Genomic DNA, 15570 nt, shown 5'->3' on the forward strand with positions numbered 1-15570 from the left:
CCCTCCACCCAAACATAATAACTACACACACACACACACACACACTCCTCTCTCTAGCCCCTGTGTGTTTTCCTAAACTAGGGCGGCCTCCTGTGGAATGCGGGGCTCTGTTTAATCCCTGAGTCTTGTCAGGCCCTTTTTATAGGAAACTCATCTCAACGTCCAGCAACAAATGGAGCGCAGGGATTTATCCGTGGAGATAGAGTTTCAGCCTGCAGCTGAACGCCCCTCTCTCACAGCTCCACTAGGCTTCCTTGTTAAGTTAAGCCACAAGGAGACTGTGTGTCGCTGCTGCTAGGCTCCTTGGCTGGGTCTGTGTGTGTGTGTGACGTGGGCTTGATTCTAGCCTGATCTTCCTTTCTGTTTCCCCTGTGTACCTTCAGAGCGAGTACGGGCCAGCATGGCAGCCCCCGGCAGCTCCAGCGGACTAGAGGTTCTCCTGTCTACTCTGCAGGTAGGAACACACTGGGTCTGGGACTGTGTATGTGTGTGCCTGTCACGGTGTGTGACTGTGTCTCTGTTTGCCCATGGTCGCTGATATGGCAGTCTAAAGTGGAACGCTCCAAATAAAGTGGGCAGGGGTTCTGCTGACGGACGGGAAAGGGACGCTAGGCTAGCAACAGGCACTTTCTCCGTAGAGCTGAACGAGGAAGATAAATGGCGAGCTTGGAACTAACTATAAGGTTCTATCTGCATTTTTGTCAAAATGTAGTTATTGACATAACCTTGTTCTGTTCAATGTTCTCTACCTACTGTATATAGCACTTTAAATACCCCAATTCATGTTGTTAAATTCAAAAGAATACTAAATAGAAATCGCTGACACCATTCAAACCAATGAGGGTTCGGAACTTTAAAGCCAATTATCTCAGAATCCTATTTTTGCAGATAAAACCTTATAGTTCCAAGGTCTCAGAATAGTGATCACCAGCATCAACACCCAGAAAATACTACCTGGAAACATGTTCACAACTTTCACTTGCCAAACAGCTACTGTTCGTACAAATTAGCACAGGGCATAGATCACTCTAGTATTACACAGACAGCTAATAATGTAGCTTACTGTGTAGCTTCTAGAAATGTACGTTTCAATTTAGGTTGTGTTGTTCAAATAACTTTTGTGAGATGGTTAACATTTCCATTTCAATATCAGTATATTGTATAGTAGTAGTATTTTAGTGTACTGTTAGTCAGTGTCGAGAATACTGTAATTTATACACTCCTGACTGAATTAAATAAATGGTGAAAAATATTTTCCAATATTGGTTTGTGCCCACTTTATTTAAAATAGCTAAACTACTTCATAAATCAGTTTGTGTAGTTTACATGACATTAACTTGTGTATGAAAAAGCTTGTGAAGTGAAATGCATGACCAGCTGTAGGAAGGCCGGCAGAAGGCTGGCGGGCAGATGTCAGTGGGGATAGCTAGCTATACTGTAGCTGTTCTGGTGGGAGAGGAGCAGAGGATTACAATATAGACCGGATGGTGTGTGAGATATTATCTACAGCCCAGTGAATGCAGCTGATCCCTCAGTACTGCGGTTGTCAGGATCCACATTTAAAACCAGTTTCATAATGTTATGTTGTTGGTGCTGTTGATGCATTTGGTTCTGTTGAACCACAGTTGTCAAGCATGTTGGTAGACTATTCCTTTTTTTCATGAGTTTGTAAGTAATTACATTTTCAATTATGTCAAAGCTGTTATATGTTTTGGCCTTCACGGTTGTTGTGTTTTTGCTTTAAAAAAGTATGAAATTAGAAAATAGTATGAAAATAGAATTGCATTATAACCAAATGTAAACAACATAAATATAAAGAACTTTGTATTCTTATATAAAAATGGGCAACTTTGTATTTTTTAAATATTCAATGTTTTAGCATGCTTGTTGGTAGAAACAGTATTTTAATTTTGACCAAAGAAGACAGTAGGTTTTCTCTTAATTTGAGTGATAATTATTAATTTGATTTCTGATCCACTTCCCAGCAATGTATCCTGATCAAATCAAATTTCAAATCAAATGTATTTATATAGCCCTTCTTACATCAGCTGATATCTCAAAGTGCTGTACAGAAACCCAGCCCGAAACCCCAAACAGCAAGCAATGCAGGTGTAGAAGCACGGTGGCTAGGAAAAACTCCCTAGAAAGGCCAAAAACTAGGAAGAAACCTAGAGAGGAACCAGGCTATGAGGGGTGGCCAGTCCTCTTCTGGCTGTGCCGGGTGGAGATTATAACAGAACATGGCCAAGATGTTCAAATGTTCATAAATGACCAGCATGGTCAAATAATAATAATCACAGTTGTCGAGGGTGCAACAAGTCAACACCTCAAGAGTAAATGTCAGTTGGCTTTTCATAGCCGATCATTGAGAGTATCTCTACCGCTCCTGCTGTCTCTAGAGAGTTGAAAACAGCAGGTCTGGGACAGGTAGCACGTCCGGTGAACAGGTCAGGGTTCCATAGCCGCAGGCAGAACAGTTGAAACTGGAGCAGCAGCACGGCCAGGTGGACTGGGGACAGCAAGGAGTCATCATGTCAGGTAGTCCTGAGGCATGGTCCTAGGGCTCAGGTCCTCCGAGAGAGAGAAAGAAAAAAAGAAAGAGAGAAAGAGAGAATTAGAGAGAGCATACTTAAATTCACACAGGACACCGGATAAGACAGGAGAAATACTCCAGATATAACAGACTGACCCTAGCCCCCCGACACACAAACTACTGCAGCATAAATACTGGAGGCTGAGACAGGAGGGGTCTGATCTGATAATGAATTATGATAGAGCACACTGACAACACCATTAATTCCAATGCTTAGCCGGAGACAAAGTGTCGCCCCCCACAAAGTAGCAGTCTTACCAACTGTTATCATTAATTGGCTAGCCTTACAAATACACTGGCCTTGGTGGGCGGCTGTTGGTGCCTGTATTGCTAGCACCGGTAATTAATATATTCATGTCATATACTGAACAAAAATATAAACGCAACATGCAACAATTTCAATGATTTTACTGAGTTACAGTTCATATAAGGAAATCAGTCTATTGAAATAAATTCATTAGGCTCTAATCTATGGATTTCACATGACAGGGCAGGGGCGCAGCCATGAGTGTTCCTGGGAGGGCATATGCCCACCCACTGGGGAGCCAGGCCCAGCCAATCAGAATGAGTTTTTCCCCACAAAAGGGCTTTATTACAGACAGAAATACTCAGTTTCATCAGCTGGGAACAGCTCTGGTGGACATTCCTGCAGTCAGCATGCCAATTGCACGCTCCCTCAAAACCTGAGACATCTGTGGCATTGTGTTGTGTGACAAAACTTCACATTTTAGAGTGGCCTTTTATTGCCCCCAGCACAAGGTGCACCTGTGTAATGATCATGCTGCTTAATCAGCTTCTTGATAAAGGAGAAATGCTCTTGATAAAGGAGAAATGCTCACTAACAGGGATGTAAACAAATTTGTGCACAAAATGTGAGCGAAATAAGCTTTTTGTGTGTACAGTATGAAACATTTCCGGGATCTTTTATGTCAGCTCATGAAACATGGGACCGACACTTTACATGTTGTGTTTATATTCTTGTTCAGTAATAGTATCAAGAATCAAGGTCAGACCCAGATGCAGACTGTCAAAGTAGCACTGTTTATTGTAGCAAACAGGGGCAGACAAAGACAGGTCAAGGCAGGCAGGGGACGAAAATCCAGGGTAGGCAAAGGTACATGATGGCAGGCGGACTCAGGGTCAGGGACAGGCAGGGTTCAGTAATCTAGAGGTGGAGCAAAGGTACAGGACGGCAGGCAGGCTCAGGGTCAGGCAGAGAGGTCAGGTGGGCTGGTACAGGGTCAGGACAGGCAAAGGTCAAAACCGGGAGGACCAGCAAAGAAAGGCTGGGAAACGATAGGACCTGACAGGAAAATGCTGATAAGCTTGAGCGAACAAGATGAACTGGCAACAAACAGACAGAGAACACAGGTATAAATACACAGGGGATAAAAGGGAAGATGGGCGACACCTGGAGGGGGGTGGAGACGAGCACAAGGACGGGTGAAACAGATCAGGGCGTGACAAATAGATATTGCTATGTGATGGGCCCATGTGCAGCGGTCTAAGGCACTGCTTCTCAATGCTAAAGGCGTCTCTACAGACCCTTGTTCAATTCCAGGCTGAATCACAACCGTCAGGGATTGGGAGTCCCATAGGGACAACCAATGTTGGGAATGTTGTCTGGGTTAGGGTTTGTCTAGGGTAGGCCATCAATGTAAATAAGAATTTGTTCTTAACTGACTTGCCTAGTTAAATAAAAGCTAAACAAATAATTGTCTGATCTGATGTGATAGAGACATGGAGAGTAACAGTATGCCAATGTCAGTAGTTCTTAATGAAACCAATGGCCACCAACCATCAATTCTAATGTCTTCTGAAGTGCATGTGACAGAAAGACATGGCTCTGCACAGCTACACCTTATGTCAGCTCAGCTGTAATAGATCACCTCTGTTGGGTGTTGGGTCCTGTCTCTTATTCCCTCTGTGACAACACCTGTCGTAGAGTATGCACACAGAAAGGCCAACAGAGAATCTATCTTCTGCACTGTTAAATGTCAAGGTCATGTAGTAGTTCCCCTAGATCCTGTCATATGTTCTGCTATTGTTTTCCCTTGTAGTTTTTCAGAAATGCTGTACTCACAGAGTGTTTATTTTCGGAGTATTTTACTTACGTTATTTGTTTTCATTTCTTTCGGGTTCTGTAGTTTTAAAGAGGTGCGTAAATACTGTACTATCCTTCAATAATGTCTCCCTTTGCATATCTCTCTCCCAGTGGTTTATTGGAGAACCAGCGTTTGAGCCTTCTTTACGATTCTTCGATTTTTCCAGTTTACTGTGTGGTCCGTCAGTCTGCACCTCGTCAACTATTAAGCTTTGAGTCCGCAGATTCTACCTCATCCCTTTCCATATCTAAAATCATCCCAATCAAATAATAATACAGCCACCTGTCTAACAAACTTAACCCTTTTCAGCACATATGGTATAGGCCAATATTTTCCCTGCCTGTTATCATACAGGAATTCTCTGTTATAAATGTCAAAGTGCGAGCCTGGATCGTGTAGGTGATCCATTCACACCTAATCACCATGCCTGTTTAGGTGCTGTCTGTCTACAGAGATACCAAATAGCACCTTATTCCCTATGTAGTGCACTACCAGGGCCCATAGTAGTGCACTATATAATGAAAGGGTGCGATTTGGGACTTCTCTCTGGGGATTAGTGCCCCCCATACAGAAAGGCTGTCATCTGCTGCTTCTTTTAAACACAGCACCACAGCCCCTGCTGGGCCTGGGGCATTCGGTTTCCTGCACCTGGGCCTGCTGCAGTATTTGGGACCCACGCTGTGTTGTTGTGACCTAAGTGATCTCACCACCTAATTCATCCTCAAAATTAGACGTCCGAGTCAAAGCTCCCCAGCTGGGTCTTGGGAAATGCATTTGCGTTGCCAGTCGAGAGCATGGTCACATAGTTAAATATAACAACAATGCCAATGACAGTTCTCTCGTTCAAGTTGCCACTCTACAGCCAACACTACAGAAGACAACAGCAGCAGCCTGGCTGAGGTTTTGACATAGTGTTGATCTCTTCTCCCCACAGAATGCAGGGGACATTGAGAGCACCCTCAATATCCTCAATGTGCTGGATGAGCTGCTTTCAGCTGGTGAGTCTCTGTTGTTGATTCAGATTCATAGTAATTCCATGCAGATAAAATGCTACGGTACGTCTACTCCCCCTAGAGAGCTACAGTCTACTACCCTTCTTTGGTTTAGTCGTGTGTGTGTGTGTGTGTGTGTGTGTGTGTGTGTGTGTGTGTGTGTGTGTGTGTGTGTGTGTGTGTGTGTGTGTGTGTGTGTGTGTGTGTGTGTGTGTGTGTGTGTGTGTGTGTGTGTGTGTGTGTGTGTGTGTGTGTGTGTGTGTGTGTGTGTGTGTGTGTGTGTGTGTGTGTGTGTGTGTGTGTGTGCGCGTGTGTGTGTTCCAGGCACAGACAGACGGATCACCTACATGATCTCGAAGGGAGGCAGCGAGGCCCTCCTAAGCGCCCTGGTGACCACAGCCAGGACTTTCTCCCCCAACTTCACCATCCTCCTCCCCCTGCTGCACCTCCTGGCCAAGGTCGGACACAGAGGTGAGGCTCCAACTGACAGATCGGAATGGAAATATAGTTTACAAGAACGTGAAGTGATACAATATTTGGAGATATCATAAAGTGTGTCATTATTTAGCGGTTGTCATGAAAGTACATGGCTATTTGTCTCAGTTATGCTGCATGTTGTCGTAAGAGGTTGTCAAACGGTCTGTAGATCTCAACCTTTCAACACAGTGGGTAGCTTGATGATTTTCTTAGTTACCGTCTTAGAATGTCAACAGGAAGTGAGTCCCCATCAAATAATGGAGATATCATGGCTTTCTCCTCCTTGGCCGAGGTGTCCGTCAGCTTTTAAGAGAAAGGCCGACAGGTCCATCTGACTGTTATCCGTGTTATCCATTATGTGACAAAGCTTCACTGACATGGATGCATACCTTCATATCGTCACAAGTGGCATGTGGCCACTTGTATGAGTGGGATAAGCTTTCTCCATTCATATTCATTGCAATGTTTATTGTCACCCAAGCTAATGAAGGATTTATGGTAACTGGTATCAGCAGCATCAGCTGGTTTCTAAAAACCCATTTTGGTCTCAAGCTATTTTGACAAGAATGAGAAGCAATGGTCAATTTATATGGTGCTATGCAATATAATCGATCAAGGTGATTTTATTACTACTTGAATTAGATCCCACAACTCTTTACTTTCACATCTGTTTCATGATGTTATTGCTAAATAGCACATATAGTTGAGTTGTATTGGTCTCATCTGCATTCCAATAAAAGAAAAGCTTTGCCCTGTACTTCAGGGCCTGATGAGCCTTTTCTGTCTTCTCTACAGAACATAGTACAGTCAGTCATCTAATGGGTGCCTTTGACTGGACTCTTCACATTTAACAGGTGTCCTCCGATCACTAAAATGCCAGCTTTGAATACTGATGCAATATTCAATAAAGCCAGTGACGCGTTTGAACGTTGGTTTAAGTGGTTTTTCCACTGTAATTGCTGTAATATTGTATCATTCACTAGGATTTGTGTGCCTGGTTAAGCATTGTTGTGTGTCAGTGATTAGTAGAAAATCATACCAGATCTATTCCACTCCACAAACCGTCAGGCAATTCACATGTGTTAAAGCAGTGAGAAATCATTCAAGCAGATAGACAATCTAATAGCATATTTGGATTGCATATCATTCAGTGAAAATATTGTCCTCATGCGCCCAAGCAGCTTTTATTCATGAATTCATTTCATTATGGTGATTCTCAATGAGAAGTGTTTTCTTGTTATTTTAAGTGGCGGATAAAATAAGCAAACCACATAGGCCTACAACTGTTTTAATTATACTAATCAAATCTTTATCTTCATTTTAACTTGATCTGTTTTTCTACCCCATAGAATGTTTAATTTTCTCTGAAAAATAACTGTGCAAACATTTGCACTGGTGTAAACAGTGTCAGTGGGTGGTCAGTATCATTAGATCTGGGGGTTACTGATTGCTGTCTGTGGTGTTATGTGTGTCTCGATCAGACCGTCGTATTGGGATGAAGGCAGAGAAGGCGGAGGCTGTGCTGCCAACTCTGACTCTGCTGAAACAGAATGTAAAACACACCAGGAGGACGGCAGCCTGCCTTTGGGTCCTCCAGGTTTTCTGCTCCTCTGGTAGGTCAATAACCCAGTAAAGCGTCAATCACACTTCCCTGCTTTGTCTGTTTTGTGATTTACTCTCAATGTCAACAGTATCCAGAATTAATACAAAGATCTCTATGGGACTCTGTGAGTTCAGGGAGTATGGAGGAGGTCTACATTCTGAAGAGGCGCCACACATTTGACTTGAGTGCAGATGTGCTGGTGCCCTTCATTTAGGATAGTAATTACGATTTAATGAAACCATACTGTATATAAATATTGACCAGTGAAATGATTAAACAACATGGTCACAAGGTCTGATCATTTTTATGATGACTGTAAACTGTCAGAGTCGCTTATATAGTCGCTGGTGAAAGTACAGACTCTCCACAATCTTCCAGTTTTGCTGCCTTAAAATGTAATTATAAAAGGGATTCAATTAGATTTTTTCCCCTATCAATCTACCCAGCCTAATCCAAAGTGAAAGAAAAATTATAGGACATTTTCCAAATTACTACAATATACAAAAGGAGGATGTATTGATTGCGTGTCTTCACACCCCAGGGTTAACACTTGGTGGAAGCACCTTTGGCAGCCATTATACCTGTGAGTAATTTTGAATTGGACTCTTGTTAGAATTATACTCTTGTTAGAATTGAACTCTTAAGGAAACATATGTCCTTTTTTTCATGAAAATTGCTCAAGCTCAGTACATTTGGTTGGGAATCAATGATGGATATATGTATTTTTTAAGTATTATGGTGGTGGCAGAATCATGTTACGGGTATGCTTGTCATTGGCAGGGACTGGGGAGCTTGTCACAATCTAAATAAATATGGAAGGAGCAAAGCCCAGTAAAAAGATAAAGGAAAACCAGCCTCAGTCTTCTGAAACCGTGGGATAGAGAAGTATTTTTCAGCAAGACAATTACACAAATGTTCATGCCAAAGACACACCAGAATGGCTTTCCAAGAGGTGTTGAGCTTTCCTGAGTGGTCTCATCTCAGTCCTGATTATGTTGAACCAACTTGTAACCTAAATCCAATGGCGAGGTCACATTTTTGGTTGATTTCACTTTGAATTCACGTTTGTCGACAACCAAATGTAAATCCAAACTGGACGATGAACTGACATCTGTGCCCAGTGGGAAGATTCTGCAAGGGGTGTGTAGACTTTCAGTAGGCGCTGTAAATAGAAAACTTTTGTCAGTAAGCAAATCTAAAGTATGTGGTGGAAGTTAGAATTTTGGTTGATGTTGAAGTCTCTTGAAATTCCCATGAAGCCAGTAGATTTCCACTCTGGACTCGTAAGGAATTGGACAGGGAGAAACGTCATCAATTAGCACTAGCCATTGAATGCAAGTATCAATGGCATTTCTATATCTTTCAGTCACCACAGCTACGCTGCTGGGACAAAACCAAGGCCTGGACGTTATATTCAGACTGATACCCCCTCACACTACGAGGCACAAACGCACCATCAAGTGAGTATCGTATATCATGTCCACCTGTCATTGGCTGTGCCAGAGACATGCCACAGCTACAGCCAGAGCTCTACAGTATACCCACCGTTGCATTCTCTAAGCACTACACATATCACGGACGGATCAGATCGCACTGAAAATGAGACTAACCAAGTCCTGGGTGAATCAAATACTGCACTCTATATGATTTATAGCCCAAGATTTAAACATAAGTTCTGCTGAAGTGCTGTAAATTGTTCTCTGTGGTTAGGCAATATTTAACAATCTTAGTGTCCTTATCAATAGGCTTTGGCCTAATAAATGATTGTCGCACGAGAGGTGTAATGTTTATTGAAGATTTACTGAAGGTAAAAGTTTATTAATAATATCATGAATTTGGCATTCTATTTATAGGGCTAATGGTAACTACTTCTAAACTTCCAAAGATCCAATCAGCCATGGATGAATGACAGTAAATCAGATCTCAACGTAGCTTTCATAAATCCAACTTCATTCCAAATGTACTTTCACATGTAGATTGTTTAAGAAAAGTTATAGGAAGTACTTTAAAAGATTCCATTTTATTTAGGTAGTATATGCAAAATTGTATGGAAGCTAATCAATGTCTAAATGTGCTGACATGATAGCTCAGCTGAATCGAGCGCAGTTTGTTTCCAAAGCTGAGCATGGTACTTGCTTCAGGTCCTTAGAAAACTATGCAGTTATTCGTTTTTTTATGTATTATTTCTTACATTGTTAGGCCAGAAAATCTCAAGTGTTATTACATACAGCCGGGAAAAACTATTGGATATAAAAGCAATGTCAACTTACCATCATTACGAACAGGAGTACGTCTTTCCTGAAGTGGATCCTTTGTTCGGACCTCCACCCTGGACATGCAATCTTATCCCAGAGGCCGACCCAAAACAATGCGGTCGCTGCAGGAGACTCAGAAGGCGAGCACACCATCCACCGATTCCGAGCATATTACTGTCCAATCTCTAGATAACAAGGTGGGCGAAATTAGGGCACGAGTTGCCTTCCAGAGAGACATCAGAGATTGTAACATTCTCTGTTTCACAGAAACGTGGCTCACTCGGGAGATGTTGCCAATACAGTCGTTACAGCCACCCGGCTTCTTCACGCATGCACCGACAGAAACAAACATCTCTGTGGTAAGAAGAAGGACGGGGGAGTATGCCCTATGATTAACGACTCATGGTGTAATCACAACAACATACAGGAACTCAAGTCCTTTTGTTCACCCAACCTAGAATTCCTTACAATCAAATGCCAACCGCATTATCTTCCAAGAGAATTCTCTTCGATTATAGTCACAGCTGTGTATGTCCCCCCCAAGCAGATCCCTCGTCGGCCCTGAATGAACTTCACTAGATTCTATGTAAACTGGAAACCATACATCCTGAGGCTGCATTATTGTAGCTGGGGATTTTAACAAAGCTAACCTAAGAACCATACTTCCTAAATTCTATCAGCATATCGAATACGCGACAAGAGCTGGTAGCTTTCTGGATCATTGCTACTCGAACTTCCGCGACGCATACAAAGCTCTCCTCCGCCCTGCCTTCTGCAAATCTGACCATGACTCCATTTTGTTGCTCCCAGCCTATAGACAGAAACTAAAACAGGAAACTCCCGTGCTCAGGTCAATACAACGCAGGTCTGACCAATCAGATTCCATTCTTCAAGATTGCTTCGATCACGTGGACTGGGATATGTTCCGGATAGCCTAAGACACTAACATTGATGTATACGCTGACTTGGTGAGCGAGTTTATTAGCAAGTGCATCGGAAATGTCGTACCCTCTATGACCATTAAAACCTTCCCTAACCAGAAACCGTGGATTGATGGCAGCATTCGCACAAAACTGAAAGCGCAAACCACCGCTTTTAATCATGGCAAAGCGACCGTAAACAGGACCGAATACAAACAGTGCTGCTATTCCCGCCGCAAGGCAATCAAACAAGCAAACCGTCAGTATAGAGACAAGGTAGAGTCGCAATTCAACGGCTAAAACACGACATGTATGTGGCAGGGTCTACAGTCAATCACGGATTACAAAAAGTAAACCAGCCCCGTCGCGGACACTGACGTCTTGCTCCCAGACAAATTAAACAACTTCTTTGCTCGCTTTGAGGACAATACAGTGCCACTGACACGGCCCGCTACCAAAGCCTGTGGGCTCTCCTTCTCCGTGGCCAGCGTGAGTAAAACATTTAAACGTGTTAACCCTCGCAAGGCTGCTGGCCCAGACGGCATACATAGCTGCGTCCTCAGAACATGCGCAGACCAGCTGGCTGGTGTGTTTACGGACATATTCAACCAATCCCTATCCCAGGTCTGTTTTCCCCACATGCTTCAAGATTGCCACCATTGTTCCTGTTCCCAAGAAAGCTAAGGTAACTGAAATAAATGACTATCAGCCCATTGCACTCACTTCTGTCATCATAAAGTGCTTTGAGAGACTAGTCAAGGACCATATCACCTCCACCCTACCTGATACACTAGACCCATTCCAATTTGCTTACCGCCCCAATAGGTCCACTGACGATGCAATCGCCATCACACTGCACACTGCCCTATCCCATCTGGACAAGAGGAATACCTATGTAAGAATGCTGTTCATTAACTACAGCTCAGCATTTAACACCATAGTACCCTCCAAACTCGTCATTAAGCTCGAGACCCTGGGTCTCAACCCCGCCCTGTGCAACTGGGTCTCCACCCTGCTGATCCTCAACACTGGGGCTCCACAAGGGTGCATTCTCAGCCCTCTCCTGTACTCCCTGTTCACCAATGACTGCGTGGCCAATCACGCTTCCAACTCAATCATCAAGTTTGCACACGACACTACAGTGGTAGGCCTGGTTACCAACAAGAACGAGACAGTCTACAGGGAGGAGTTGAGGGCCCTCGGAGTGTGGTGTCAGGAAAATAACCTCTCACTCAACGTCAACAAAACAAAGGAGATGATCGTGGACTTCAGGAAACAGCAGAGGGAGCACCCCCCATCCACATCGACGGGACAGTAGTGGAGAAGGTGGAACATTTTAAGTTCCTCTGCGTACACATCACGGACAAACTGAAATGGACCACCCACACAGACAGTGTTGGGAAGAAGGCGCAACAGCGCTGCTTCAACCTCAGGAGGCTGAAGAAATTTGGCTTGTCATCTAAAACACTCACAAACTTTTACAGATGCACAATTGAGAGCATCCTGTCAGCCTGTATCACCACCTGGTATGGCAATTGCACTTAACCTCAAGGCTCTCCAGAGGGTAGTGCGGTCTGCACAATGCATCACTGGGGGCAAACTACATGCCCTCCAGGACACCTACAGCACCCGATGTCACAGGAAGGCCAAAAAGATCATCAAGGACAACAGCCACCTGAGCCACTGCCTGGTCACCCCGCTATCATCTAGAAGCCGAGGTCAGTACAGGTGCATCAAAGCGGGGACCGAGAGGCTGAAAAACAGCTTCTATCTCAAGGCCATCAGACTGTTAAACAGACATCACTAACATAGAGAGGCTGCTGCCAACATACAGACTCAAATCTCTGGCCACTTAAATAAACTGACTTAATAAAGGTATCACTAGTCACTTTAAATATCGCCACTTAATAATGTTTGCATATCCTACATTACTCATCTCATATGAATATACTGTATTCTACACCATCTACTGCATCTTGCTTATGCTGCACGCTGTCGCTCATCCATATATTTATATGTACATATTCTATTTATCCCTTTACATTTGTGTGTATTTGTGTGTATAAGGTAGTTGTTGTGAATTTGTTAGATTACTTGTTAGATATTACTGCATAATCGGAACTAGAAGCAAAAGCATTTCGCTACACTCGCATTAACATCTACTAACCATGTGTATGTGACCAATAAAATTGGATTTGATTTGATACTTGGAGGTAGGCATCTGGATGGTAGACTTGTTCTCACCGCAGTGTATTACCCCTCGTATACCAGTAGGAGTCACTGTTCAGGCAGGAATCTATCGACACTTTTTATTACTTACTTCAATCTTTATTTGGGTTTATGGCATGATGTTGAAACAATGCTGTTGATTCAAAAATACCGTTTTACTGTCAGCATTGAACCAAGGTCAAATAAAATATGCCTAATCAAATATGAAATTCAAAATAATTTCAACCACCCAAATACACTGAGTGTACAAAACATTAGGAACACCTTGCTAATATTGAGTTCAGTTTTGCCCTCAGATCAGCCTCAATTCATTGGGGCATGGACTCTACAAGGTGTCAAAAGCATTCCACAGGGATGCTGGCCATGTTGACTACAATGCTTCCCACAGTTATGTCAAGTTGGCTGGATGTCTTTTGGGTGGTGGACCATTCTTGCTACACACGGGAAACTGTTGAGTGTGAAAAACCCAGCACCTTTGCAGTTCTTAACACACTCAAACTGGTGCACATGTTACCTACTACCATACCCAGTTCAAAGGAACTTAAATCTTTTGTCTTGTCCATTCACCCTTTGATTGGCAAAGATACACAACCTACGTCTCAACTGTCTCAAAGCTTAAAAATCCTTCTTTAACCTGTCTCCTCCCCTTCATCTACGGTACCGAAGCGCTAAGTCTAGGACCAAAAGGCTCCTTAACAAATCCAATGTATTTTCCAATTTTTTTGTCATCTTATCCAGAATGACTTACAATAGTAATTAGGGTTAAGTGCCTTATCCAAGGGGGTATCTGCAGATATTTTACCTAGTCTGCTCAGGGATTCAAACCAGCAACCTTTTAGTTTACTGGCCCAACACTCTTAACCACTAGCCTACCTGCCACCCCATGTCACAATATGTTGAAACAACATTGATTCAACCAGTGGGTCCAGTTCACAGATACTGCTATAAAATCACTCACTCTACATGACCACCACTCAATTTCAACATTAACTTTTTATTTTACCTTTATTTAACTAGGCAAGTCAGTTAAGAACAAACTCTTATTTTCAATGCTAGCCTAGGAACAGTGGGTTAACTGCCTTGTTCAGAATGAAAGATTGCAGCTCGGGGATTCAAACTTGCAACCTTTTGGTTACTAGTCCAATGCTCTAACCACTAGGCTACACTGCTGCCCCTTGAGTACCATACATACGTTTGAGTATAGTATACTTGGACAGTTCAATTCATAATTTGTCTAAGCTAACTGTGTCTTATGAGTTAACAAAGTATGGCCTCGCTCAGGAGAGGCTGTAGTGTCTTCCTAGTACTGCTAAAGGGCATGGGCCTACTGTGCTGCCACCGTGAAGCCAAGAGCCCAAAACAGTGTGTTGTTGCTTATAGATTCAGACATTATGTTTGTCTTATATCAAAAATAGTTTTACCCTCTACGAGCAAGAGAGGTTTTACATTTTCTAAAACCGAATCCCTGAAAAAGCGAAACCTTTTTTGTGTCTGCACAAATTTAACAATTTGCATAAGTTTGCCTGGCTCAGGTTTGTAATTAAATGTGTGCCTTAAAGCAAGAATCCGCCGGGCAGAGGAGGAACTTGCTGAACCTGCATTCATCAAAACTTTCCACAGCAGCTCATTTAAAGGGAAGTAGGTTACTCATGTTTAATGGAGTTGGATCACGGCAGGGAGCATATGTATTGGCAGTCTCTTTCTGTGCAAAGTAAAATGGAAAGTAAATTGTTACCGCCTTTGGCTGCAGGGGAGAGTTTGAACACCTGACGTTCTCACTCAATTTGACATAATGTTATAATACTTTGCAAACACTAACGCGCACAATCAAACACATACACATGCAAGCAAACACACGCTGGCCAAGCACACACACAGGCACACAAGCGACAGTCACACACACCCAGACACATACACATTTGTTAGTAGTGCCTGCTATCAACAATCCAGCACCAGAGATCCCTGCTCCCAGCTTGGATTCTGATGGGAATTCTGACACATGTAATTATTTGTTCACATGTTGGAATAGGAAGAGACTTATCAGTCAAGTATGTAGTGAATTGTCCCTTCATAGCCTTTCCCCAACATGGTATTGAAAACGCAATACATCCAGATGTCCCTTTTTATTGCCCATAGTGTTGACTGTGCACCATAGGCACTTATTGCCCATAGGGAGAGCCCCAGTGCTGTATGGCTGCATGGCAACCACATTACTGAGGGCTGACAATGTCACAGTCAGCTGGGTTTCAACACAACAAGCTGTAGTCGATGAGAGGCTATGAGCTAAGCCTTAATATGACCAACAAGCTTTTCAAGGACATAATTAACAAGACTCTCTCCCCCTCTGATGATCTCCTCTGTGTGAGAGGGTGTGTGTGTGATCATTGATCTGTCCA

The 15570-nt window shown here is 43.1% G+C and overlaps 1 protein-coding gene across 1 annotated transcript in view; it reads left to right on the top strand.

The window, feature by feature from the left end:
• agbl1 (AGBL carboxypeptidase 1) overlaps positions 1-15570 on the top strand; it is a 149249-nt gene that overhangs the window by 12820 nt on the left and 120859 nt on the right. Inside the window, exons 2-6 of the mRNA XM_014124437.3 lie at positions 384-454; positions 5633-5696; positions 6015-6161; positions 7649-7780; positions 9137-9230. Coding sequence (XP_013979912.3) covers positions 384-454; positions 5633-5696; positions 6015-6161; positions 7649-7780; positions 9137-9230 — 508 coding nt within the window. The remainder of the gene's footprint in view (positions 1-383; positions 455-5632; positions 5697-6014; positions 6162-7648; positions 7781-9136; positions 9231-15570) is intronic.

This window comes from Salmo salar, chromosome 10 (genome assembly GCF_965601325.2).
Source record: "Salmo salar chromosome 10, fSalSal1, whole genome shotgun sequence".
NCBI lineage: Eukaryota > Metazoa > Chordata > Actinopteri > Salmoniformes > Salmonidae > Salmo > Salmo salar.